General features: G+C 53.9%; 1 protein-coding gene and 1 long non-coding RNA gene across 7 annotated transcripts; one reads left to right on the forward strand and one right to left on the reverse strand.

The window, feature by feature from the left end:
* Positions 1–3,648: 3,648 nt before the first annotated feature.
* LOC138110761 (uncharacterized) lies at positions 3,649–5,655 on the forward strand. Its single transcript, XR_011151042.1, has 2 exons — positions 3,649–3,954; positions 5,312–5,655. It is a non-coding gene; the product is annotated as an uncharacterized lncRNA (long non-coding RNA).
* A 3,861-nt stretch (positions 5,656–9,516) lies between these two features.
* On the reverse strand, positions 9,517–27,280 carry RASSF7 (Ras association domain family member 7). 6 transcript variants are annotated; one of them, XM_069017052.1, is made up of 8 exons: positions 27,169–27,280; positions 19,394–19,496; positions 16,275–16,450; positions 14,395–14,548; positions 13,310–14,214; positions 12,018–12,186; positions 11,260–11,370; positions 9,517–10,544 (listed from the first exon to the last, which is right to left on the reverse strand). In XM_069017052.1, the coding sequence occupies exons 4-8, from the start codon at positions 14,495–14,497 to the stop codon at positions 10,513–10,515; spliced, it is 1,320 nt and encodes a 439-aa protein (XP_068873153.1). In that variant the 5' UTR covers positions 14,498–14,548; positions 16,275–16,450; positions 19,394–19,496; positions 27,169–27,280; the 3' UTR covers positions 9,517–10,512. The 6 variants fall into 6 exon arrangements, with proteins under 6 accessions (XP_068873153.1, XP_068873154.1, XP_068873151.1 ...); XM_069017050.1 differs by adding an exon at positions 15,496–15,644 and having other exon boundaries at positions 10,442–11,370; XM_069017053.1 differs by lacking the exon at positions 12,018–12,186.
* Positions 27,281–27,473: the final 193 nt, after the last annotated feature.

A 27,473-nucleotide genomic window follows, 5' to 3' on the forward strand; every position in this document is an offset into this window, starting at 1 on the left:
CGTGCTGCGAGGCCAGCGCCAGGCTGCGCCCGCGGGATGCTTCGTTGCGCTCCGTCGGGCGCCGTCTCTCGGGGCCGGGAGCATCCTCGCGCAGCCCGGTCCGGCCCGTGAGGACACGGATCCGTGCTAAATACCTCTCGCAGACCGCCGCTGTTTTCTTGCCCGCTAACTACGCGTGGTTGGGCCCGACCCAAATGTTCCCGTCGCGCTGGGTGAGCGCACGCACGTAGAGGAGGAAGGGCTGGTTTCGCCTGTTCCATGAGCCGTGGGGCTGTGCCGGGCTGTCCGCCGGCAAGGGGAGCGCAGCCCAGGCTCTGCTTGCAGGCGGACGTGACCCAGAGCTAACGTGCGTGTCCTCGCAGACACTCAGGGCATTGTCAGGAATCAGACGGGGGCCGGGGGAGAAAACAAGGTCCTTTTCCAGAGAACACAGAGCGGAGCAAAACCTGCGCCAGCATGGCTGCTGCCTGCCCGCTCGAGGCCTGCAAGAGGGGCGAAGCGGGAGGGGTCAGGGTGAAAGCCCTGGTGGTGCCCCAGCCGGTGAACACGCGCTGCCTCGTGTTGGAAAAGGCAAGATCTGCGCTGCAAAGAGGCAACTTTCCATCTGCACGTTAGTTCGTGTGGTGTTTGCCAGCCTCCAGGGATAAGATGGGGGCATGTTCCCCATTTGGATTCCTCCCCAAGTCCATGGGCACAGCACAGTGGCACTGGCTCTGCACCGAGGCGGGCACGATGGATGCTGGCCGAGGGCAGCCCGTGACGCTCTCCCGCCATCCGCGAATGCACTTCCCTGTCACTGCACACATCGTGGCTCTGGCACTGCCGCGGGGACTGAAAGCCAGCTGGGAACAAAGGGGAGAGCTGCAGGGCTGGGATAAGCGGGAGCTATCCCCGGGACAGCACCGGCCGTGTCAGCAGGACATTTCATCCCAGAGATTAAGGGCTGAGCCACGAACTTGTTTGTAGCTGGAGGGGGAGCGGGGGCTGAGGGCAAACCCACCAGCATTGTGGCAAAGCCCCTGGGCCCAGGGCCTTGCCAGGGCAATAGTAACCATCCTCTGGGCCGGGCGGTCTCGGCGTTCCTTTAAAGACTCGGACGATGGCACCTCTGGGGCGAGGCCCGGTACACCCTTCGCTCAGACTGCAGGAGAGCGCTTTGCTTGCCGCAGCACCGCATCCTCTGCCCGCCGTGCTCAGCTGGCTCCGCGCCGGCCCTGCTCCATGCTGGCTGGTTTAACACAGCGGTCAGGGAGGTCCGAGCAACATCCATAGCTTGGCTGTGCCGGCAGCCAGCTGTGCAAGCACCGCTTCAAAACACACTCCTTCCTTGTGTGCTTACAGTCAGGAGAAGGATTTTTTTTTTTTTTTAATAAAACCTGAAATGTATGGTACTGCCTGGAAGAAGAGGGACTTGGTGGAGCACAGCAGCCAACAGCACGTGTGTCCTGTACCCTGTAGAGCATCTGGCAGAAGCAGCAGTGCTGGCAGGGAGGTGTCGGGGCAGTACCCAGCCATGCTACTCCCCACAAAAGTACCTATTTTTTTAGAAAAGTATTTTTCATGGCTGTGCCTTCTTTTATGTTGGCTCACTCCCGCAGGGTGGAGGGGTCAGTGCGCTCCACGGACAATTTCTCTCCCACCCAGACACCAGCCATGTGCTGGTGAAGATGTAAAATACGTGACTTTTCCCCTACGGCTGCTGGGCGAAAACAAAAACCCCCCACATAGCATGCACACAAAATGACAACAGAGACAGCCTGTCATTGTGCGGGCTGTCACGCAGAAGAGGGGCTGTCCCCCCATCCCCCCTCCACACCGGCAATGGGAGAGCAGAGCCACGGATGAGTGTTAAAGAGCTCCAGCAAAACACGTGAGGAAATCCTTTCAATGAGGAACTACCACCAGCTATCAGGCAGCCCGCGCTGGGTTTTGCTTCCAAATCTTGCTCCAGATTGCAAAACACTCGTCGGAGCCGGGACAGCTGATGCCGAGGAAGTTTTCACAAGGGATGCAGAGCTCGTGCCTTTTGCCGGACAGCACGCATTATCAGTCCGCCAGGGATGAGGCATATGGCTGTTGTTTGGTCAGTGGCCACATCTGCACCCGAAGTGTTTTTTCTTGACCAACAGCAGTATGAATGAAGCGGGGGGTCACGACAAACGTGCCCGCTCCTCCAGAGACGCTCAGGTTTCCGACCTGTTCGAGGAGGGCATTTGTGTGACTTCGGGCAGATGGGAGCCAGCCTGCAGACTCGACGCCTGGCTCTCTGAGTCTCCAAACAAGGCTTTTCCCACTACGGGACAGGGCTGCGCCCATCCATAAAGCTCTGTCTCTGGTGCTTGGCAAATCCTCCTTGAGGTGCACTAGAATTTTCAGCATTCCAGCCGTTTGCTTGGCTGCGGCTTGTAGGGTGATGGGCGGGAGCGAGCTCGCTCCATGAGAAGGTGAGCGCTGTTATACTGAAGATGTACAGAAAACCTCCAACTGCCTGTCACTTGGTGGGTTTTTTTGGGGGGGGGAAGTTGCTGGAAGCAGACTCCCGAAGCCGAGGGACCATCTCCACCCCCCGGCACTGCGAGGGGCACTCGGGTTCGCCACACTCCCAACCCAGCGGAGAACAGCGAGGGGGGGAAATATACAAAAAATTAATGTGACACCGTGACATCTGATGCAGCAAAGGGAGAGGGGGCAGTGGCGGGGGGGGGGGGACGGCCGGGGACACCCCGACTCTCCCCCCGCCCCCTGGCCCCGTCCCTCCCGCACCGCCTACGTGCGCCCCGACACTGCCCTGATGGCACGGCCCCGGCGGGCCGTACCACGGGCCGGGCTGCGGCGGGGGCGGAAAGGGGACGGAAGGGAAAAGGGGAGACGAGTGGCGGGGCCATGGGGGGGCCAGTGGGGAAGGGGCTCCTCGCGGGCGGCGGCGGCAGGGCAGGGGGGCGCCGCCGGCAGCCGCCGACCCGAGCGGGGCGGCGAGGGCGGGCAGGGCGGGAGTCGGCGGGGCGGGGTGAGCGGGAGGCGGGCGGCGGCTCAACAGGTACAAATGGTTCCTCCCCGCAGCAGCAGCGACGTGCAGAAGCGAACGCGCCGCGCCCGCCGCTGTCACCGCCGGGGGGGCGGGGGGGCCGCCTGCCCGCCCGGCCCCGCCCCGCCGTGGCCGTCGGCGGGCGGTGGCGGCGCCGCCATTGGCTGGAGCGGCGCGGGGGCGGGGCCGGCGGGCGGGCGCGCGGCGCCGCCATTGGCTGGAGCGGCGCGGGAGGCGGGGCGAGGGGCCGCGGCGCGCGGCGTGGGCCGGGCCGGGGCAGAGCGAGAAGTTGGCGGCGGCGGCGGCGGCGGCGGGAGCGCAGGTGAGCGGCGGCCGCGCCGGGGAGGGACCCCCGCGCTCCGGAGCTGCGGGGCGCCGCCGGCGCGGGGCCGCACGGGCCAGCCTGTCCCGGGGGTGGGAGCGCGGAGCTGCAACCCCACGCGCCGCGGAGCCCGGGCACGGCGTGGCTCCCCCCTCCCGCGCCCCATCCTTCGCGCTGCCCGGTGTCTCCTGTGCTGCAGGCGGGCCCCGCCGCCCCCCCGTCACCCTCCAGGAGCAGGTGAGCCACTGACTAACGCACATTGTGCTCTCGGCGACTCCACTGTGCGTGTGACAGCGGCTAACCTGCTCCTCGGACATCACTGTGCGGCCGCCTCGCCTCCCCGGACCCGCGCCTCGAAGCCTCGACGCCCTCCTGCCCTGTCGGCCACCCAGGTGAGGGGCTCCGGCGTGCCAACCCCATCCATCGCCACTGTCCTGCCTCCAGCGGCTCCCCATCCTCGGCTCTGCGGTCCCCCGATGCGCTGCCGGGAGTGCCCCAGGATCGGCCGCACTTGCACAGGGGAGCGCGAAAAGATCGAACGCTTCCTGCAGCGGGGCTCGGTGTGTGCGGCGGGAGCGGAGATGGAAGGAACGGGCCGTGTCGGCATGTGGGTGCGAATAGTTGGTGGTAAAGTTGTTCAGGAGGGATGGCGTGTCCCCCTCTCTCTTCTCTTGCTCTTCTCCAAAGTAAATAAGTGCTAGCGGACTCCGTACCAAGTTAAAGAGACGCATCATCCCGGCCGGTGACGTCTTGATACCCGGTCAGTGACTAACTGAAGTGCTATTGCCAAGGGTGTGTTAATAGAAGAAACTCTGCCTAGTATTGCCCTGGATGAGTCACATTTAAAGAGTGACTCTCTAGTCTGTTAAAGGAAAAGCAGAAACGAGCCTCACTTTCCTTTTTTGTTGCTGGTTTTTTTTTTTCCATCCCACCCCTCACCTTTGCTCGCTGTTTTCTTCTTCTTGTGCCAGGGCTCTATTGGCGCCCCGGCCCCGGCTGGGCGTTTGCAAAGCTTCCCTGCCCGATATGCTGCGATGTCACGCAGGGGACTCTGACTTCATGGCCCTAAAGAACAGGAAGGCGAGCCAGGCAGGGACTTTTCCAGCCACCCAGGATGGCTGTCACTAAAAACGGAGGAAGTGACGAAGCAGATGGCTTCTGCTACAAAGTTATCTCTTGTGATTTTTCGGCTGGTGAACCTGGGTAGTTGAAAAGTTATCTTTTCTGAAGAGCAGCACAGCTTAATTGTCAGCTGAAATTCCTAATAACCAGCTAGGATTCACCACAGCAGGCTGAGGTTCCCTGACAGAGCTCAGGTATTCCCCTATTCCTGGGGCTGCTCTCCTGTAGCCCTGGGCTGTTGTAAAGGCTTGATCTGAAGGAATTGGCAGTGCTCTGGTCAATAAGTAGTTAATGGCATGGAAGGCAGAGCAATGTCCTCTGTGTTGGTAAAGTGTCTCTCTGAGAAGTTTTGCCTGTCTCTATCTCTCCTTCATGCTCTTATCTGTCATTTCTGCCTCTGTGTCCCGGAGCATCTGCTCCTCACAAGAAAACTCAGCTCCCTCTGTGCTCTGTGTTTCCTTTCCAGGGTGCTCAAACAACTGAATTTACCCAAGATGCTTTCATGTTTGTTCAGAAATCGAGCGGGCCTTTTTTTTTATTTTATGGGGGTCAGGGTGGGGGCAGACAAGTTTGCAGCTGTCTCAGCCCCGGATCGCTTTTTTCTTCCCTTGCTGCACCTACAGCATCTTCCCACTGCTGGTCTCCAGCAGGCAGGAGCACAGTGTAGCCACGTGGAGAGAGGGAGGGAGGGAAACCTGGTGCAAAATCCACCTGTGTACGAGTGTGTCTGAGAGCTGAAACTGAAGGCCACAGTCCCCCACCACCTCATTTTATAGGTGACCCTGCATGTAACAAACCTCTGTCTGAAAATGAAGGTGCTTTGTTTCTCTTTGAATAAACAGCCCCGTGTTTGGGACTGTGCTGGCTGGCGACTTAACCCCAGGAGATGCTGCTGGCAGAAGCAGCTCTGCAGGTCGTCTGGCAAGACTTGTCCCAGTTCCCATGAGCAGCACTATGGTATGAATGCTTCAGACTTCCTGCTACCTATGGAACCATCCTGTTCAGCTCCAGTAAGCAAAAGGAAGGGGTTGAAGTGAAGTTTGTTTGGTTTTGCCTTTTTTGTGTGTGTCTCCAGTAAGTGGGGGGAGCATACAGCTCAATTCCTGTTTTTAACATTCTTGTGGCATGATTCTAAACTAACCTGCTGTGCTGTCACCTGAAGTCTTCAATAAATGTGCAAAACCAATGTTTGGGTGCTGATTACTGTAGTCCAGGGCATCAGACCAGCTGAAGAGGAAAGCCATGCCTTCTCAGTGATGTGTCTGATTGCACTGCATTCCTGGTTCCTCCCAATCTCTCTTACTTTGCGTCTGTGGCCAGTGAAGGTGGCTTGAAAAGGAGAGCAGAAGGATGCGACCTGGTTGTCCCTCAAGCAGAAAGCCTAGCATTAGTCCTTCCCTCCTGGCCTAGCCCCAGGGTGCTCCTGAGCCACGAGAAAATACACCAGGGTTGCGATGCCCCTTGGTTTCATGTTTTTCAGTAGCTAATAAACAGATTTGTAAGATGGTACTTAGCTTGGTTAGAAGAGTAATCATGTGCTCTTGCTCAGAACTGTGAGATTTTTGGTGAGAGGCAGGGGAGTGCCTTACAGGAGGGGAAGATGCTGAATTCCAGGCCTGTTGAGCTGAAGGGACTCTCTGTGCTCCTCAAAGATTTTGTGTTTCAGCACTTCATGGAGGGAAGAGAACAGGCCTTACCCTTCAAGCACCACGCTAAGAAGCGCCTGTTGTGTTCTGTCCATAACATGTCCCAGTGTCAGGTGAGCCTCACCAAAGAAGCAAGCTGCCCTATGAGGAATAGAAGCAGTACATGAATTGTTTAAGAGGAAGTCAGTTGGTTAAATGCAAGCAGGGACTTATATAATACATCCTAAAAAAAAAAAAAAAGAAAGATTTCTGCTGGCAGGAGGTTCCGTTGGGAGAGAAACTTGCTCATCCATAAACAAGAAAATTTCCCAGCCTCCTCTAGTGCTTTATGATTTTTTTTTTCCAGGGCAAGGTAGAGTACAATCAGTCTGTACTCTGAGATGGAGAAAGAAAAATCACCATAGGAGAGCTGACAATGCTCCCTGCATGGACACACACGCCAGTTCAAACAGCTCTTCTTCATCTGCAGTGAGCTACGCTGGTAGAAGCTGTGCATCCAGGAGCAAGCAGCAGAGCATCTGTACACCACTTGGGGAGCAAAACCAACAGGCATTTTCTCCTCCAGACATTCACACCTTTCCTTATATAACTGGTGCTGAAGTGTGTGCTTTAAAAGCTGCTTGCCAAATCCAGGGGCTGGGAGGCAGCACAAATGCTTCTAGCACTATAGATTAAATTGAGGGGGAAAAAAAATCCAAACCCAAACACCCAGGAACTCGTACAAATGTGTAACTGCGACTTGGGGATGGTTCAAGTGTCTGCAGCAGTGTTGCCCTAAAGAAACTGTACTGGCCTGGGGCAGCACTGGCACCCAGACCACCATGTGATGAGAATGGTGAGGAGCTGACAGTCCAGGATAGAGGGGGCAAGGAGCTGGGGGCCATTTTTCTTATGCAATATTTTAAAAAAAAAAAAATCAGGTAGTGCAGCCAGGAAAAGGGCGCCAGGGAGACTGGAGGTGGCTGAAATACTCTCCTGAATGGTGCCTTGTGCTGACAGAACCTGCAGATTTATAAAAAAAAGCCAACAAAAAAGCGGGGCTGCTCACCTGTGAAAAACAGGTACATCCCTTGCTTTGTGATTTTTGGGTGGCACTGGAACTAGCCAGGAGAAGCATCTGAGGAGAGAAGCTCTGAAGTCCATTCCCGCCCACTACAGGGCAGGAAGAGCTGCCCACAGTGCCTGAGGGACATGGGGACATGAGTCCCCACGCAGCCAGGCACAGCATCCTTGAGCCACCCTGCACGCTTGGATCCCTGCCTTGCCCGCGAGCCAGTTGTTCCCTCTCCAGTACGCGCCGTACGCAAGGCTTTTGGTTTGTTTTTTAAGGGAAGAAACCAATAATTTATTTGCTTTGTTTTAATCTCATAACAATGGGTAATGGTAATTTCTTCCTACCACTCTGTAGTGGCCTAGAAAAGGACAGCATCATCTCCAGTGTAGCAAGAAGGCTTGTCCCAGGGCATAAAATTTTAATTAGGAACAATCACGCAGCCTTGAAATGGGAATTGCGAGCAGCAAAAAAGTCAAACCATCAATAAAATATTCAATGGCAGAAATGTATTATTGACACAGACTTTAGAGCAGATAAAAGCGGGAAGGCGGGGCAGCGGCAGCGGGTATTGAGCCTCGCTGCGTTAAATAACAGGCGGGGACCCGTGTGCTCACCCAGCCAGCGCGGGCCCCCCGAGCCGGGAGGAATATAGGTCACCCTCACTGGGGAGCTCCTGAGGTAACACATGAGTTTGATTACCACCTCTTCCCCCACGTGCACCACAGCAGGGACAGAGGTGTTAATCAAAGTAATTTATTACCTCACACAACGCTGCTGGCCTAGGCAGCAGCTGGGTGATGGTTTGTTGGACACAAAATGAAGAAAATTGGCAAAGAGCCACAGTCTTGAGCTGAAAACAGTGAGCCCCTGGGTCACAGCACCCTCCTGAACCCCATGCCTAGTTATCAGACTTCAGTGGAGGACACAGTCAAGTTACATACTCTATCTCCTACCCACACAACTGTTCAAAATCCTGAATGGCAGCCAAGGGGCATCAGCTGAAGGGCCAAAATTTGCTGTGATATATGTGTTTTAAATCCTTATTTTCCACACCCTCCCACACCTCCCTCCAGGAAAGACTGGTGCTGGTTTGGCCTGTGAGATCATGACTGAACCTGCAAAACCAATAAATAATATATAATTGTAACAGAGGGGGAAAAAAATCCCCCACAAAGTCAGTGATGCAGGTTAACTTTCTCTCCCCCTTTGGAAGTGCCATAAGGAATGACCCTTTTCTCTATTCCTGTTTATTTTGCGGAAGGCAAGGCTACAAATGTAGCTCCAAAAATGAAAGATCCAGTTTAAACATGCAGAGGTCAGTTTTTTGGGATATGCAGAGGATGTCCCATAACACCCTGAAATCTGGTCATGTCCAAGGCAAGTGGGTTTTCTGAACCCACTTTTTCTCCCCTATAAGCAGCACTGAAATGCTCTTTACAATGTCCATCACCCTACTATTCACAAGGCAGAATCTTTAAAAGCAAGAGTAAAAAAAAAATGAGCACATGAAGCCCAAAAAGCAAGCAATCGGGAGAAAATAGATGCAGCTGAACGGAACAAACACATTTTTAACTAATTTTCCTTGAGATACATGAATTAAGGAGGAGGATAAGGAGGAGCTTGAAAACCACCCGCCCAAAAAACCTGATTCGATAAAGGCAACTTTGAAATTGCATCTCCCCACTGTGGCAGCTCTCCAGTCATAACCTGAGACACAGCAGTACCAGTGGATCTCCCAATAAAGCAAACTTTAATCCTTTACTATCACTTGATCAGCCTGCTGGGCTGTGGTGGCACCTTACAAATCAGCTTTGAGAGGGGAGGATGTCCTGAGAGCCCAGCAGAATCTCAGGGGAGATGGTGACAGACAGCAAGAGCTGACATTCCTGGCTGCTCTTATCCAGATGCAGACAAAGGGGCTTGGAGGCAAATGGGAAATTTCCCCTTACCTGCTCCTGTCTGCAGCCGAGCGCCACCCCCTTCGCCTGTCCTAAAATGCTCCAAGCTGCTGCTCTGCATTATTAAAATGTTGCCATGTTTCATCCCAGAGATGGCCACATCTCACCGGAGACAAGCTGCATCCCCTGGTTGTAAAGCACTTCGTGATTTAAAAAAAAAAAAGAAGGGGGGAAAAAAAAGCAGAAAAGAGCACTGTGTGCATAAGATTCAGTAGATTCAGTCGGTTATAAAATACTCACAGCTCTAATTCGGCAAATAGAAAGAGATGGCTTGGAAATGGAAGAGGCAGCTGCGGGGTGCACAAACCGCTCGGATGTGTCCGTCAGGCACCAAAGCAGGCGCCGGCAGGGACGGCTCACCCTGGCCACAACAGCACGCTCACACTCGCTTTGCTCAAATCCTTTCCCAAAGATTTATTGAAAATTGGATCTGCGGCGCACGGGATTTACATTTGCACAGAGGAAGCGGGGTTTCACGGTGAACGCTGAGCCCAAGTCACATTTTTTGCATACAATACGTTGAAAACAGGCTCGGGGATCTCCCAGATGAACTCATCCCCTCCCCAAACTGCTTTGGCTTTGCAATTAAAATACAAGGCAACCCACTGGGACAGATGAACAAAATGGTAACTACTGGCCATCAAGTAAAAAAAAAAAAAAAATTTAAAATATCAGGGAAATGTCACCAAGAGTATTTTGTTCCTGTTCCCCACTCACATCACCCCTGGGGAAGGGCTCATTCTGCAATTTTTTTATTTTAAAAAGAAGTTGAAAAATTAAATGGATTTAAGAAAAACAAGCTCCCGCTGTGTGCTGAAGCATGGTCCATGGCACCATGGAAAGTGGGTTTCTCCTACAGGTTTCTTATAATATACATAAAAAAAGAGGGGCCAGAAATTCGTCTTAAAGCTGCTTTTGTGCCTCCCCTGTAGCCAGTGAAGAGGCTGTTTGTCACGGCCCCACTTGCTGTGACGAGTTGCTCTAAAATCTGTTAACTTGCTCCATCCAGGTGAGCCTCCACGCAGGTCTCCACTGCAGCTTCGCTCCCCTAGTCAAAGGAACAAGGACTTTTCCAAATGCACGATGGGTCTTTTGAGAAGGCTATGCAGAATGGATGCACTGCTGCTTTCTGTTGAATATAGAAATGGCTTAAAAAAAATTAGAAGGGAGTTGCTTTCATCCTCAGGGGAAGAGGGTTTTTTTGTATCCTCAGTCTTTAGTTTTACTTTAAAGTCTGTAAAAATATTCTGTCTGGCCATCCACATCCATTCACAATATAAAGCAGTAAAAAAAAATATAAAATATATATATATATATATATATAATATGGTTTATTTATACAGTTACACTTTGAAGGCAATTGATCCTCCACTGCCTGGGCCCTTCTACCTCCAGATGCTCTGCCTGGTTGATACAACTGCAAGACAAGAGAAAAAAACACCTGAGCAATCCCACCATGGTGGGTGAACACTTGCAAAAAGGGGAGTGGAAAACAGGATGTCTGTGAGCACAAGGCCTGGACTGGGGGATGGAAATGCAGTTGCTGCAGTGTCCTGAAGGATGGAGGTGGATGGATTGGGCTGTGGGGAGGATGGCAGCACGGTTTTGCTAAGGCAAAGGTGGCATGGGTGGGAGTAGGATGCCAAGGTGGAGGCAGCATCACCACGGCAGGTAGGTGTCCCTACCACAGCTCACTTTTGCTGCACCTAAAAAACAGGTGCAAGCTGACAAGAGAGTCACAGGAGGGAGAAAGGGTTTTGGGGTGAACTGGTCACTAAGATGGAGCAAAAGTAGCTCCTGTAAAAGACAGAAGACATCCCCATCCTAGCTGAGCAAGGTCTTAAGCCTGGGGGATACAGAGTAGCCGGACAGGGGATGAGAACCATCCTCCACAGCTCCTGGCAGGGCAGAGAGCCGGGCTGCCAGCGTGAGAGCCCCTGGCAGCAGAGCAGAAACTGCCGGAGTGTGAGCTTTGCGCTTCCTAATGGCATCTATAAATAGCTCTGGCCTCCCACCACCAGCACACGCTTGCTCTCTGCAGCCCATTTTGGGCAGCAAAAGCCTCTCCCCTCTTCCCACCCATCCTCTGCAGACCGGCCCAGGCTCCCAGGGCCCCACAGGAACATACGCACCCTCGGGGTTCAGGCTGGACACCAGGGGCTCCGGCAGGGTCCTGGGATGGCCGAGGAGCTGCTTGGTGCTGACCTGGGGAGGCGAGTCGGTGCCAGCGGTGGGAGAAAAACCTACAGGATGGGGAAAAACATCCGGCTCAGGCAGGGCTCGGGCCTCCCACGCTCGCTGGGAACGGCCGCCGCAGTGCCGCAGGGCAGTCACGTCACCCGCTCCGGGTGCTCCGCAGGAGAAATGACCAGGTCCCTTTCCATAAGAACCCCCCGCCGCCGCCTCTCATGCCTGTGAGGATGCAGACAAGGCCCTGGGCACCACCCTTCCCTCGCCAAACACAGAAAGGTCTTTGGCGGCCAGAGCATGTCCCCACCAGCCCACAGCCCCTGGGGACTGACGCTGGCCTTCAGCCACCTGCCTTTTGCTGCAGCCGCTGTGGTGACATGAGCGAGGCCACGAAGGAAAGCTCCCTGCAGCCACCTCGGCCCCAAAAGCAGCAATGCAGGATCCGACTCCTGTGCATGTCTACGAGCAGCCCCCAGGCTTCAATGGAGAGGAGGAAGGAGCCCCAGGGCTGGCAAATCTCTGAAACCCCCTGGAGTGGTGAGCAACTGCCATGCCAGCACACAAACCCCCACCTGCCTAACCTGAGTGCCCAGGGGAGAACTGGTCAGCCTTGGGGCTGACCCCTTGGAGAAGGAGGCAGGGAGCGGGCAGGGGTCCCGCGGAGCAGCCCCCGCGGCCGAGCCAGCGGCAGCGTGCTGACCTCCGTTTCTCCGGTAGGCTGGCAGCTCGCATGGGCTCGGCTCCGGCTGGGCATCCTCCTCGGACCTGGCCTGCAGGACGGTCACCGTGGCCCCCGTCTGCTGAATAAACTGCTGCAAATTACACTGCCTCAGCTCCTTATTTAACTCCTCCAGCTCTTGGGTCTGGGCCTGCAAAACACACACCGAGGGGGGGACAGGGTGAGCCGCATGTTCCCCCCGTGCCCCAAGCCAGATTGCATTCATCCCCTGGGGCTGCTCCCCCGCTGGGGCTCACCCTGCGAAGCCAGCAGAGGGGACCTCAGGGGTACTGTGGCTCGGCCGCCCCTCTCCGAGGGCCTGTAGGAAGGGGGGTGCCCAGACAGTGGGGACGAGAAGGCCTTGGTTTGGGAACAGCCCTGCTTTGCTGCATCTCCACAAGAGGGTGCGAGCAGCCATCAAACGGCAGCCGCCGCTGTGCCGGGAGATGCCAAACGTAAATGAGATGCTCAAGGAAAGACGCTGAAAGCATGGGCAGCCTGGAGAAGGCCCGGCTGGATAAAAGCTTCCCCGTTTTGCTCCACCAAAAGGGACCCGGTGGGTGGACGGCGGCAGTCATGCAGCCCCTTGACCCCCTGATGCTGGGAGGCTGCAACAGGCGAGCTGGGGGGCATCACAGCTCATCCCCAGAGCCACCATCTCCACACTGCACAGCCCCCAACCATGAGCTGGGGGGGCATCATGGCTCAGCCCCAGAGCTGCCATCTCCACACTGCACAGCCCCCAACCATGAGCTGGGCGGGGGCACCACGGCTCAGCCCCAGAGCTGCCATCTCCACACTGTGCAGCCTCCCACCATGAGCCCAAGCCCTGCATGGTCAAAAGGTGCAAAAGGTGCACGGGCACCATGGGGACCTGTGCTATCCCCTTTGTGACTCCTTCATCCAAGATGACATTGACCCTTGTGCCAATGCCACCAACCCCACACATGGACCACTTGCTCCAGCACCATTGTCTGTGCTGGAGCAGGGTGATGCTGTGCTCCCGGTGCACTGGTCAGCAGGAGCATTAGCCCAGACGCAGCTTGCACGGAGAGCGATGGGTGTGGGACCCTGTGCCACTGGGACAAGAATGGTGGTGTCCCTCTGACAGTGATTACTGCTGCTGAGAGCTGTGCACCCAGCCCCAAGTTCACTGCGCAGGTGTGGTAACCAACCCCACTCAACCCATTGGTCTAATGCGGCTGGCAAGCTGGTCCCACCCACCCCTGAATGTCCTGCCACCCCATGGGGTGGCTCAACTCAGTCCTATCTACCTGCAGGTTCTTTTCAGCTTCCTCCAGGGCCTTCTCCACGCTGGCCAGGTTGCTCTCCAGCTGGGTGCCTTGCTTGACCTTGGCCTCCAGGTCCCTTTTCATTTTGGTGGCCATGTCCTCCAGCTCTATGGGACTGGGCACAGAGATCTCTTTCCCCCTCTTGGCCCTCTCAGCCATCTCCCATTGGATCTCCTCCTGCAGGGCTTCAGTCCGGACACTCAGCTCATATATCCTCTGGGTGTACTCCTCCAGGCTGGCCCGCAGGCTCCTAACCCGCTCCTGCCGCTCCCGCTCGCACTCCTTTTCCAGCCGGAGCTCACTTTGCCAAAACTCCTCCTCACCCAGCTCCGTCTCATTCCTCCGCACCAGTTGCTCCAGATAGAGAATCTCATTCTCCTGGCCGGCAACCCGGCTGCGCTCCCAGAGCTGTAGGTCCATTTCTAGGGTGTCCCCATGGGCCTCCAAGGAATGCAGCTGCTCCTGCTGCTGCAGCACTCTCCTAAAAAGCTCCTCCTTGGAGGGCTGGACAATCCCACCACCCTCCAAGTCTATCCCATCCCGTGTTTGGTGCCTCCATCGGCCCACAGTGAACAGGTCGCTGGAGCCTGTAGGACCCAGGCTGAAGGTCATGGATTTTTTTGGCTCCCTGGAACGGGGTCCATCTATGCTGGTGAGCCTGGGCTTGATGGGCAAGCTGGCCCGGATGAACGTCCTCTCGGGAGCTTGGGGAGCGCCCTCCGAGGAGGGCCGCTCGGCCATGCTGGGGCCTGTCCGCCGCAGGATGAACTGCACGTCGTTGGCATACTGCCCGCACTTGGCCAGTGACTCCAAGGGACACTCCAGTGGCAGCAGCTGCCGCTCCTTCTCCCGCAGCTTCTGCACCAGCACATAGCGGCCCGTCTGACCTGCCGGGAGGAGGTGAGCACATCAGGTTGGGAAAGCAGAGGCCAGCAGGGGTGTGCTGAAGCTGCTGCCACACAGGCATCCCCACCACCACAGAGCAAGACCTCCATCCACCCAAGGACTCCTCTTCCCAGGAAGAACCTGCAGATGGGGCGTTCCCCCAGCAGATGGAGATGGCTCACCAATGGCCCGTGCCAGGGCGATGACTACTTCTTGGCAGGTGGTTTGCTCTGAGACTCCACACACGACCCTCTGGATCCCATCCACCCAGACCTTCAGCTCCATCCCCACGGCTGCTGGGCCTCAGGTACTCTGGGTCATTGCAGGACAGGCTGCCTGTGCAGAGAAAAGAAACAAGGTTTCCATCCCAAGCCACTAACAAGGAATGCAAGAGGCTTTAAAAGCGGTGTCATTAAATCATCATTCCATGGGGTGAATTCTAGACCAAGAAGTTGTTCCCTGCCACCCTCTGCACAGACTGCATTTTTGCTGATGTTATTAAACACTGATATTCATCTGCAAAGAAAATATTTTTTTTTCCGTCATGTCTGGACAGTGGGTCCAAATCTTCCCGTGGTGGGAAATGATGGGGTTTGCATGCCTGTGTGGTGCCCAAAAGATGCCCAGGTTATTTCTGCTGTGAGCACAGACTTTTAATGGGTTTGCTGGACTTCCACTGCAATTTCTCTGACAATTTGACAGCGGCAGTGAGGGATTTCCTAAACTGCATTGGAAAAGGCAGAGGAACTGCTGGCTGCCTGCTTTTGCAATGATATAGAGGGAAGGTGCAGATAGTACACATTTTAATCTTTTCATATTTACATCCATCTCAATTTATCAGAGAGGGATTAAGAAATTAAAATAAAGCCTCTTTCTGAACAAAAGCATGACTAAAGGTAGGGTTTGGGAGGGGGAGCTGGGCATAAACACCCATGACAAAGCCCAGGCTCTGACCAACATCAGGGCACAGCTCAACTCCCATCCAGTAGCTACTACTACCTTAAAATAACACCTGTTAGCCTGGGTACACCCAACTCCTGCTCTTCCAGCAGCTCAACAACTGCAACTGTCATAAATTTTAAAAAATTAAGCACAAACTGTAAAGAACTCCAATATTTGAGCTTACAGTGTTTTCAAACGCCGTGCAAAGATGTACCTACTTTCCCTGCTATAACACCGGTTTTGACAGTATCAGTCTTATCTGAAAGCCCTGGATGGAGTAACATACACAAAATTTCCAGGCCCTCCATCCAGGGGGTCACAAACTGCTTTCCCAACCTCACCTGGCTGGTTGCAGCCCCATCGTCCCTCTCCTCCAGATGTCCCAAGTTTGCAGCCAGACTGTGAGAAAGCTTGACCTTAGGTTAAACTCCACTTCTTCATTACTTTTTTGTTGCCTACTTGAGTAATCAAAGGGAGGGCTTGAAGGGTCCTGTCTCCGGTGACGAAGAATTTTAATCATGGTGTGAGAAAGGCAAGGAGAAACCAAGGAAGACACGGCTTGGTGAGGACGTTCTGCGCAGGTGCCAGGTCCTGTTGGTGCCACCTCCCTGCCCACCTCCAAAACACGGGCACAGAGGAGCCGTTGCAAATACCTCGGCGCTGAGCTCATGTTTGCCTTGGCTGAGCGACCGGGGAAAACTGTGGGGCTGAAGGACACCTTGGGTTCAGCCCACCTCCCTGTAAGCCCCAAACCACTAGAATTTGTTGGATTTAAATTTGAAGCTGTGTTTTGGCACCACTCCTCAATCCTGTGTATTCAAGGCTGCAAGTGTCTCCCAGCATGGAGCAAAGTCCAGGTGCCACTGTGGCACCACCCAACTCACTCCGAAGCCACTGTTGTTCACCACCCCCCCGACCTCCCCCTCAGCAGCACCCTAACACCAAAACTGGAGCACAGCACACCCCAGAGAGCACTCCCTATTCCCCCCCTCATCCCTGGCCAGGGACCAAACTAGTCTCAAATCCGCCTTCTTGTGCTGTGACCCAGTAAGGGGGCCAGGAGCTTAAGAATAAATAAGAAAAATAACCCAGCTTGTTGAGTCACACCAAACAGTCTCACCTTGCCTGCAAAATCCAGTGGCTGCTGAATGCTGTGGGCTGTGGGAGCAGGATGGCTGCCGGCACACGGGTCCCAGGCACCTGCCAGGGTTCAAACCAAGCACCAACCTCCAGCCCCGCCTTGGCCGGTGCTCCAGGCAATCATTTACCAGCATGTGGCACACCACTGCCAAAAAGCTGCAAGAGAGGCAGCCAGCTTTCCTCCTCATGTAAGAGAAACCCTCCAAAAAGCAGCCAGGGAATATCCCCCACCACATTCTCCAGCACCCCAAATTCCAATGGATTTTATTGTTTCCTTAGATCCTTGCAAGTCCTTGCTGTAACCTCTGGGGGTCTTGGGACTCATCTCCAGCTCGCTGTCAGATACAGGATGTTATCTGTCCCCTTGAAGGGCATTGTTAAATAGGGCTGGGGGCTGCTCCTTTCTCTGCCTGCCCTCCCCCTGCCTTCTGGGCAGGATCAGCTCCCACCCAAAACCAGCCTGGCTGCCCCTCTTCCCCCAAATCCCTGGCCTCACAAGGGAGCTGACAGGATGAAGGCCCGTCCTTATCTGAGGGCACCTGCAATGCTCCTCGAACCCCTCAGTTGCTGCTTGGGAGGGACATCACAGGCTGCATTCAGCACCACCCTAGTTCAAAAAAACCCACCAGGCAATAAACCTAAAAACATTCACCTTGCCCCCAGCATCACCTTTGCTGTAACCCACTCAGTTCTTTACCATCACTCAAAACCACAGCAGCTGGGGGAGAGTCTCATTGCTCCACTTGCAAATAGACCCCTCTCTTCATGAGTTTCTCTGCTGACCCCCTGCATTAACAGTGGGTTCATTACACCACCGGCTAGGAGAAATAGTGGGCTTTTTTTTGGGCAAGAATTACTTTTCTTGGGGAAGAGCAGCTTCTCAGCAGAAGGCAGGTTTCCAGCTGCCTCTGTTTGTATTTGCCCTAGGAGGTCACTTTGATCATGAACCAGAAGTGCAGGCAGCTGCCAGGCCCTGCCCCTGCCCCAAAACAGCACCAGGGAAGCCAGCAGGTGGCTGTGGGTGCCAGGACACATGACAGCTGCTCATTTTATTCTTATCCCCTCCCCACTATAGATTTCTAAATAATTTTTATTTGAAGCAGATTAACAAAATGACTAATTTTCTGTTCCCTTTCCCCATGTGATGGGTCCTAAAATTGAGGGTAGGGATGATTCATACCATGACTTCAACAGATTTCCTAACTGAAAGTCAGAATTTCAAATGCTGACACTAAAAAAAAAAAAAAAAAAATTAAAAATTAAAAATCTCAGATCTTGCAGTTTTATTTTGATTCCTGGCACTGCTGTCTCCCAGCCTCCCTGAAACTGCCAGGCTGAAGAAGGAGGAGATGAAGGAGTATTTCTGCATGTGCAGGAGGATACACATTTTGATCCTGCAAACTGCCATCCTGATGGTTCCTGGGACTCATAAGGGTTTGGTGACCTCCCCTGGCCCTGAAATGATACACACCCAGCCAAGAAAATTGGCCAGTCACCCTTCTCACAGAAGTGAGGACCACCCCTGGTTTGTAGGGCCACCTGCTGTGTGTCCTATGGGGTCTCTCAGAAGCTGAGACAGCACCTTCCAGCCAAGGACTGCAAGCACTTTGCAAGAACCTTTCTACTACAATTTGCCACACAGAAGAATTAAAAAAAAAAAAAAAAAAAAAAAAAAAAAATCAAAATCTGCTTTGGAAAAAATCCACCCATTTTGCACCCAATAGCAAGGCCCGCTGCAGCCCAAATCCCAAAGTACCCCAACCACCTCTACCACAGCTCCTGAAAAGGACCATCTGGGACCAGAATAGAGGTTTTGAGATGGGCAACCCACCAGCACTATGGTTTCAGCCATTTTTGCAGGTTCACTCACCTCCCTCACTATGTCCACCCCCTGGCAGTGAGCTGGGTACAGGGCCAGGTGGCAGGACAGCAGCGCCACAGGGAAGGCTTCCAAGAAAGCCTAATTAAAAGTGAAAGGAATCCAGAAGACCAGCCTTTCGTGTCAGGGTTTGGACTGAGGGTAGAGTCATAAAGTCTCACAGTTAATAAACTGCATTTGTACTTGGGAGCAGGCTGTGATGAGCCCACCATCCCTGAAGCACCAAGGTGTCCATGGGGACCAGCAGCTTTGCATCCCTTTGGATGCAGTCCAGGAAAATGCTGGGGTGCTCTCAGTTGTTTTATTTCTACTTTGAACCTGACCCTCTGGCTCCTCTCCCACCCAGTGCCAGGGGGATGCTCATCCTGGCCGTGTGCAGACACACCAGTAAAAAAGCCCCAACCCAACGCATGAGTAAGCAGCAAGAGGGGAGGGGAGGGCTGGCCCTGTGCTGCCATCCTCCATGCCGGGGCGCTGGCAGGCTGGCTGTGACTCACTGCCCTGCATCAACTGCTGCAGTGACACATCCAGCAGCTATTTAATACTTCCTCATATCTCTCCCTGCTCCAAGTACCAGGCCCAGCTCCTGGGCACCAAAGGGGAGATGGTACTTGCCCATCTGTTGAAACCTCTGGTGGGGCAGAAGTCTCCCTGTTACTCAGGTGACCAACACAGAGAAGATCCATAAATAATTGAAGCCTCCTGACAGCACCTGCAGCAGGCTGGAGGGGATGGAACATGGTCCAGGTTTCCCTCCAGACCATGAACTGTATCCTCCTGCTTCAGGACCCTCTTTTGGAGTGGCATCACCTGCCCTTGGCTGAGCTGTTGCAGGGACTGAGCAGCTCTGCTGGGCTTTCCATGCCATGTCTATCCCAGGACAGAAGGCGATGCTGCGGTCAGGGTTGACCTGCAGGGCCAACACTGAGCACAGATCAGGTACAGCAAGGTTTGATGCCATGGCACTTCCCAGGCTGGAAGTTCCCATGCCAGGCAGAGATGACCATCCACATCTCTGAACAAGCTGTCTGTGCAGCAGAGTCTGGCAACCACCGATGGTCCCTGCCACTGCAGCTGGGAGCACCAGGTAAAGCCCCTGCCTGCAGCCACTTGGTGCATGACCTTTCCACCATTCCAGCTTGTCCTGAGGATGCTGGCCCCAGGATCCTGAAGGAACACATCCCCTGGCCCAGTGCAAGGCAGCCCAGACGGTTACCTACCAAAGAGGGCAGTGTCCTGTCTGTCACTGTGGGGGCTATCAGACTGCAGGTGAGATGCTTGCACAAAGCTCCAAACTGGAGCAGCAAATGGGTTACTTCATCCCTGCACAAAGAATTGACATGGGTTAAACAAACTCAAGAGGTGACAAACGAGTCCTGCCAGAGTGGTCACAGCCCAGAGAGGCAGCTCTTCACCCTTCCACCGTCACAGGGAGGGTGTGCAAGCGCTTCTCACCCCCCAGGCCTAAGGAAGCCACCAGCTCTTACGCAAGGCAGCCACAAGCACCCAGGAGCAAGGAAGCAGCAGGCATGGGGCTCTAATTCACACCCAAGCAGGTTATTTAGGGGTGGCCATAATAACCCCATATCCTCGGTTCACCCATCATCCCCCATCGAGCTCCCTACTCTGACATGTTGCGCCTCACAGAAAGCCCTAAAACTTAGCCAATTACCAAAATAAGTAATTTAACCTGAAGGTGCACTTTTACCAGAGATGTGTGGATGGACCTGAGCCCAAACACTCCCTAGGGTCTGCTGCCTTTCAATAGCAAACAGCTTCTGCTGGGGGCATCCTACAATACATAATGCACACTTGGCATCAGCAAAACTTACATCCGTGTTTCAAGGGCTTTTTGCACTAAAGGAGATCAAAGGAAAACTATGTCTTGTGGCATTTTCATGCTTGAGAGCTAAAGCTTGACTTGAGCCAGAAGTCACAGACCACCACCAAAATCCTCTGGCAGCCCAAGGGGTACATGTCCCACACAAGGATCTTGCAATCTTGCAGGAACTGCCCAAAGAGACAGATTTCTGGAGAGCCATAAGCACCATGCCAGCAACCCCCCATTAAGAGAAAAATAGAGGCTTAGAGATTTTCTGCTCCACTTCCTCCCCAAAATTACAGACCCATGCTGACATGCCTGAGGAGGCTGGCCAATGTTGAGCAGGGCAGGAAGAGTCAGGGACAAATCCTGCCCAGGGCTGTGATGCAGGATGGGGACGGTCCTCAGGGTGATGGCCTTCAACAGGGATTTAGGGGAGGGAGGCTCACATCATGACTGATGTCAAAGACACTCACTCCATCCCACCCCCACCTGTCAGGATTTCTAGTTTTTAACCCAAGCTTTTGGGTCTGTTATAGCATCAGACCTACATGGAAACTTCAGAAACAGCACTGTGAAAAAGCTGGGAAACCTTTTCTCCCTCTTAGACAAGATTAAGATTTGTGGCCATGGCAGGTCAGCATTGAGAGTCATGTGAAACATCAAGAATCACAGTCAGTGACATTTTAGGGATGATTACTAGTCAGTCCACCCCACAGATGAGCCACCATCCAAAAGCTCATTATAAATTAAAAGCAGCAAAACCACCCCTCCACCTACTGCACACACTCACATTACAGCGCTTCAGCCTGGAAGCGGAAGGATCATCTTTCACACCTTCCTGCATCGAGTTTCTCCCCTGCAGCACTAATGGTTACTGTCCATGGGGGGAGAAGAGCTGGCAGGGCTGGCTAGGAAAGTCTGCCCTAAACACAAAGGTTTGCAAGGGAACCATTGGCAGCACCTGCTATTCCTGTAACCATTACCGTCACCCCCAGTCCCACATGCAAAGAGCGACTTCATGAAAGCAGCTGGAAGTAAATCTGTAGTTTTTTCCCAAGGGGGAGAAGCAAAATTAGCAACAGTGTGTAGATTAGAGGGGAAAGACAAAAGGCTTTTGCACTGCCATGCTCTTTTTTTCTTGTGCAGTTGTGTGCACCCTGATGCCATGCCCAGGATGGACCTAGCTTTGCCCCCAGTGCAGGGGCAAGACTAGGTCTAGGTATCTTGGGGCTCTAGGCTGATCTAGATTAGGTGCATCATCTTTAGGGGATGACTCACAATATAGCTCTTAAAAGGCAAGCTCTGAGGGGTATTTGCCAAAGCATCCATACAAACACAGCCATGGCACCCATATGCCAGCAGCTCCAGAACTTCTGCTGTGTTCATCTTCCACAGCATTCAGTCATCAGCGAAAGCACAATGCAAGTTGTGAACATTCCCCTGTTATTACACACCGTCCATTCCCCAAGTCAGAACACAGGTTATATTTGTCACCCCACAGAACACAGGAGGAATCTTGAGAGGGAAGAGCCTGCTCAAGCCTTGGAAATACTCCTCCCCAGACAAAGAAGAGAAAGAAAATTTCCATTCCCCCGCACCTTCAAGGATGAGACCAAAATGGGGAAAACCCAAGCAACGAGGTCTTTCTCCCAATGCCTCCAGAAGAGCCAGAAACGACCCTCAAAGCACAGCTTCCTTGAGATGCTCGCCCAGTCCAGCCCAGAGGATGAGATGAGCCTTCGCAACCTATAATGCAAGTGGAGACAGACACTCTCCCTGTCTCCTGTCAATCAAGAATTTAATCTCCATAGGATTACAGGAAAATTCAGGCTCTGTAGCTCTCCTGCAAGTAGGACCAGGGACATAGAAAAGCCAAATGACCTACAAATATTGTCCCTCCAACCTGCCTTCCATCCTCCTTTAGAAGTGCTGGTGTCAGCCACCAGCAATCCTCTTTCCATTCCAATTCTCCTCTTACAGGAGAGGGTAATTAACAAATTAGCAAATGCACAACCAGGGATAAACCTTCCAGATTTTATTCTCCATTTCTAGAATAACTTGCAGTTTCCTACCCTGCTTCAGAAAGCAGCCACACGTCAAGGACACACTGCTGGGTGTCCAGAAGAGAGGATGCAATGATGAATATACAGGTGCATGCTGTCATGGATATTTATTTATAACTTTGTAGGATTAAAAAGGATTTTAATAACCCTTTTCAGAGAGCTGAATAGGCTCCTTTCTCTCACATACAGAAACACAAAGAAACACAAAGACAAATAAACAAGAGACTCAGAATGAATCCTGGCTGAAACCTTTGATAAGACCCTTGGGTAATTTAGAAGCCTCTGCTTTCACACTACCTGGCACATGACTAATTAGGTGGAGGTGCTATCAATCCCTGCCTGAACCCACCCAGAGACTATAAGCTCTTTATAGCAGTAAAATCACGGCATATCTCCAGAGAGGCAAGTGCACCTGGGACATCCATCCAGGGGTACAAATCACAGTCCTACAACAAGTGATGGAAATCATGGCTGCATGACCAATTCTAATCCCCCAAACTGCCTTGCTGGACCTTTGGCTGAAGGGGTTTTAATGCCAGCAAAGGGCTCCACCTCCTGCTCCATACATAGGTCAAGCACTTAGTGATATCTGAAGGACCAAAATGGGATAGGAACACATGCTGGGGACTGGGCCAGCACTCCTGCCTGCACAGAGTGGGAGACTCAATAAAAATATATTGTTTCTTCTGAAGCATTTAGGTGCTTAATCCTCATGCAACTAATGCTCACATGGGGTTGCTTTGGGGAAATACGTACTTTTGAACTTCCTAGCCCAACTTCCTTTAATGACCTCCCAGCAGGTCATTAAAAAGCCAAATGAATTCAAAGAGGACAAGACCAAATCCAGTGTCTCAGCCTAGGCAATCCTCAAACTGCATTAAGGCACTCCAAAAATATTCGAGGAGAAGTAGCTTTGAGGGACAGCTAGTCCTCAGCACGCAGCATCTCAAAGATTCAAAGCCATGTTTCTAGTCCCTCCACTCCTGGGTCACAATGATGCTTCCCTTCCAGAGTGGGAGAAAAAATGTCCTTTTCCAACATACAATGCTGAGTTTGCAAGATTTTTAAAATATTAGAAAGAGCAATAGAAAAGGTCTTTTAAAAACCCAGCAAAACCCCTCAAACAACTACAGGAATCCTTTATGCACAAACACCTGTGCAGACACAGCTTTTTTTCCCCACTGATGGTGGGCAGGTGGGAATACTGTGGATCATGTATGATGTGGTACAACCTTGTGCCTAGGCTGGGTTAGCCCTGGGAAAGCCTCACAGAGCCACTCTCTGGGATGGGACCCCAAGGACTTGACAAGCTGCCCTGAGAAAGTCCCGTCCCAGAGGAATCAGGGCAGGGAAAAGAGGAAGGAGAGATGACCTCAGAGCAAGCCTGGAAAACACCTAACTTTCTGCAGGCACACACCATCAAGCAAAGACCTGGGCAAACTGGTCAAGACCCAGGGAGACCATGAGCTGCTTTCTGACAATTAAGCTCAGAGAAGAGTGTGTGTGTGTGTGTGTGTGTGTGTGTGTGTGTGTGTGTTGCAGGAACCAGCCAGCACCGATCACAACATGCAAAGAGGTCCACCCAGCATTCCCACTGCAATTATGTTTGGCTCTTAGCAGAAAGCAGTGCTGACACCTCCAAACATTACCTGAACTTGGAAAATAAAATAAAAATTGGCAAGTGAAAACAGCAACCACAAAGCCTCCAAAAAAACCAACACAACCCATCTTTATTCTTATCTAGAGATGCCTATGGTGTTTATCCAACCTGCTGCACACCACCGGCTGCCTCAGGCAAGCATCCAGAGGCAGAGACCAGCTCCCTGCTGCACACTCACATTTCCTGGGGAAAACAATGTTCACAGTAGGAGTCACTAAACCAGCAAGAACCCTACAAGTGCTCTCCCAGTCAGACAGCTTCACAACACCATCTGGGTGCCAATGGTTTCCTTGGGCTGGCAGGAAAAGCAGGGAGCAAAGGGGAAGCTGCCACTCACTGGGCTTCTCTGCCAACACAGCTACTCTCCTGCAGGATGCTCTAGGTGCCTCCAGAGTTCCTGCTGTTCACAGGAGCCCAATGCTAGGTCTAACACCATGGAGGACATCCATGGAGGGCTCTGGATGCCAAAAGGCTGTTGAGAGCACTGTGACATTCCACTGTCAGTCCTCCCAGATATGCAGGAGGCACCAGGGAGGACACGGGAAGGTTGAGCATGTGGCTCCAAAGATGAAGAGTTTCAGCAGGACCTGTACTGCAACATGGTTAGGAAGCAGTAGAAAAAACCTTCTCAAATTCAGATGGTGCTCAACTGCCCCAAAGTTTCCAGCTTAGGGCTGATCCATCCATGTGTTTGGTTAAGAAGTGTTTCAGCTTATTCCCCCACTTTTTTTTTTTTTTTTAGCAACAAGTTATTCTTGATGACTAGCCTGAGGCTGCTGGAAGCACCCCAACCCTCAAGAAATGCTGACTCCAGCCCACAAAAAGCCAGATAATCAGCCACCTTTAGGAGCTTCTGAGCCTGGCATCTGAAAAATGGAAGGACGTAAAAATGTTAGCAATCCTTTACAATAGGATTCTGTTAAAAACCTTCAGTGGAGCCACGCTTATGCTTTAATTTGAATACACAGGTTTACAAGGGCTTAGACAAGTTGGGACAGATGGAAGAACATCCTTTAAAAAGATGCTCTTGAAAACAATGCATACACACAGATCTGACACTTAAAGTGTCCCTCACGCCTTTATTTAAACTTGGGCACGGAGCAACCCATTGTCAAGCAGCACCTGGATTTCTACCTAGCTCACCACAGCACTCAGCCTTGCATGACTCCAGAAAATACTCTGCTCTGAAGCCTTGGCACACATATCATTGCCTCCCAGCCAGGCAGGATTAACCCTTTGTCTGGATTTGGTCCCAAAGCATTCCCTCCCCAGCACATGGAGAAACAACAGAACATGGACTTAGGTCAGTTCCAAGCCACCACTGGAGGCTTTTCCTATAGAAGACAACATGAACAAGACAGGACAGAGAGATGCTGGCAAATGTGGAAGGGATGAACCAGTGTGGACCATGCAGATGCACTCAAGCAGTATTTCCCTGCAGCACATGGCGAGAGTAAAGGCAGCAGCAGGACAAATCTCGGCTGTGGAGATGGACAACACACCCAAGTTGGCAGATTATTGCTTGGGTCTGCCTCTTTAAGACCTGGACAAAACTAATTCCCATGTCCCTCTCACACTCATTTGCAAACAGTTTTATATTTTAGAGCAACTGGCATCCCCTTGCTAGGAAATATTGCAGGACCCCCAGCACTGCAGTGCCCAATGCTGTGAGTGCTGGGCATCCGCAGGTGCTGCAAGCGGCACTCCCCGGCCTCGCAACTTTGAACATGGTGGAAGAAAGGCGTCAGGAAAATGTATGCACTTGTGGGAGCTTCTGGATTTCCATGCCATTTTTTTCAAGAGGGCACAGGGAAGCCAGTGGAGCTATGCTGAGAGGGAGTCCAGGCGCCGTGCTCCGGCTCCCCCAGCAGATAACTGGGATGTGGGAGGATTCCTAGCATTCCAACGGTACCAGCAGAAGGTAAGAACATCCCCCCTTCCCCACAGCCCCTTCCTGAGAAGGCATCACCGGCACTGCCTGATAAGGAAAACCAGCAGCGTTCGGAAAACGCTTCCCACTCCTACCCGCTGCAGATACAGCAAGCGCACACGGTTTGCTCTCTTCTCTCTAAGAAGAGCTGCAATTCCTGCCTCGTGAGGAGTGCTGCTCCCCACAGAGCTGGGAGGAGGTGGGCCCAGAGGCCCCTCGAGGTGAGCTGACAGGTGTGTGCAGCACCGCTGCCCCATTCCGGCAGGCGCCAGGGCTCCGCCATTTGACAGCGGAGCTCTGGCATTCGTGCTCCCACACGCTGCCGGGGCCCGGTGCCTGCCTGGCAAGTCCCGGCAGAGCACGGGGCCCGGGCCCGCGAGCGCGCCGTTAGCACCGGCATCCCGGGGAGCGGGCCCCGGCTCACGGCGAGGAGCAGCCAAAGCTCCCGTCTCGCCTCTTTCGACCATTTCTCACCCGTTTCCGCCTAATTTCTCCTGAAATCAGCCATCCCAAGGGGAGTGCCATGGGCTGTGCCTGAGGCAGCCACTCTGAGTCAGAGGCGCACGGCTGTGACCCTTTCTTCTGTACAATACCCTTGAACCCACGTTTCGGTTTCTAACCTGCAATTACAAAGTGCTGTTGCAGGGCAGGGAAAAAAAAAACAGGAGAGGAGTTTGGTGTCCCGTCCCGCCCCCTTCTCCCCCCTGCAGCAGGCCACAAGTGGAGTTACGAAACAACCTGCCAACCTGCCGGCAGAGTTCACAGAAGGCATCAGAAGTATGCGGCTGGAGCCTGGCTCTTATCGAGGAATTTAACCCCTCTCCTCGGGGAGCCGGAGACGTCTCTGAAGGGAGAAAGGACGGGCGGTTTTGCCCCACGGATGCGAGGGGAGGAGGCTCCTGGCACGGGCAGCTGAGACCCCCACGCCGCCTCGGCTCCTCCGCTGGGGGCTCCGGACAGCGTTTGCCGCGCCGGTGGGGCCGCGATGCTGCTTCTGCCAGCAGGGCCTGGGTGCACCGTGCTGGTGGGCCGGGGCTGCTGGGGATGCGTCGGGGAGGTGGGAGGCAAAGCCACCCGGTGCTCCACCGACCGGGACACGACCGGCGCGGCACCGGGCAGGTGGCAGCGCGGCTCGGGGTCTCGCCGGTGCCGAACGCCGCTCCCAGGCACCCCAGCCCGGGCTCTCCTTACGGGAGCCGGGGTTACTGCGGCGCCCTGCCCCAAGCCAGCTGCTCGCCGCCCCTGCCCCACTTTGCAGCCCCGTGGGGCTGTCCTCCGCCCCGGTGGGCCCTGCCAGGCGGGCGAGGCGCCGGCTGCCCCGGGGACGGCTCTGTCCGTGGACACCCGGGGCCAAGGGCCCCGCCGCAGCCGCAGCCCCCCTGCTCGGGGCCGCTCTCGGCGGTACCGGCCCGGCTGCGGCAGGGCAGGGCCGCGCCCCGTGCTGCAAAGCAGCGGCAGCCACTGCCCGGAGGCCCGGCCCGGCCCGGCCCGGCCCCACCGCGCCCGCCCTCACTCACCTGCCGCCGGCCCGGCCACGGCAGCGCAGCTGCGGCTCCGGCTCCGGCTGCTCTCCTGGGCGGCGGCAGCGGCCGCCCCGCTCCCTCCGCTCCGCAGCGCGGAGCCGCGCCGACCTCCGCCCCGCCCCGCCGGGCCCCGCCCCGCCAGGTGAGCACCGCCCCCGCCAGGTGAGCCCCGCCCCACACATGAAACCCGCACCGTCACCTCGGCTGCTTAAAAAAAAGTCTGAAATTCTTCTTAAAAAAAAAAAAAAATCTTTAATTCTTCTTTTAACACCTCCCCCAACAACCTTAAATTCTTATTT

This window comes from Aphelocoma coerulescens, chromosome 5 (genome assembly GCF_041296385.1).
Source record: "Aphelocoma coerulescens isolate FSJ_1873_10779 chromosome 5, UR_Acoe_1.0, whole genome shotgun sequence".
NCBI classification, from domain to species: domain Eukaryota; kingdom Metazoa; phylum Chordata; class Aves; order Passeriformes; family Corvidae; genus Aphelocoma; species Aphelocoma coerulescens.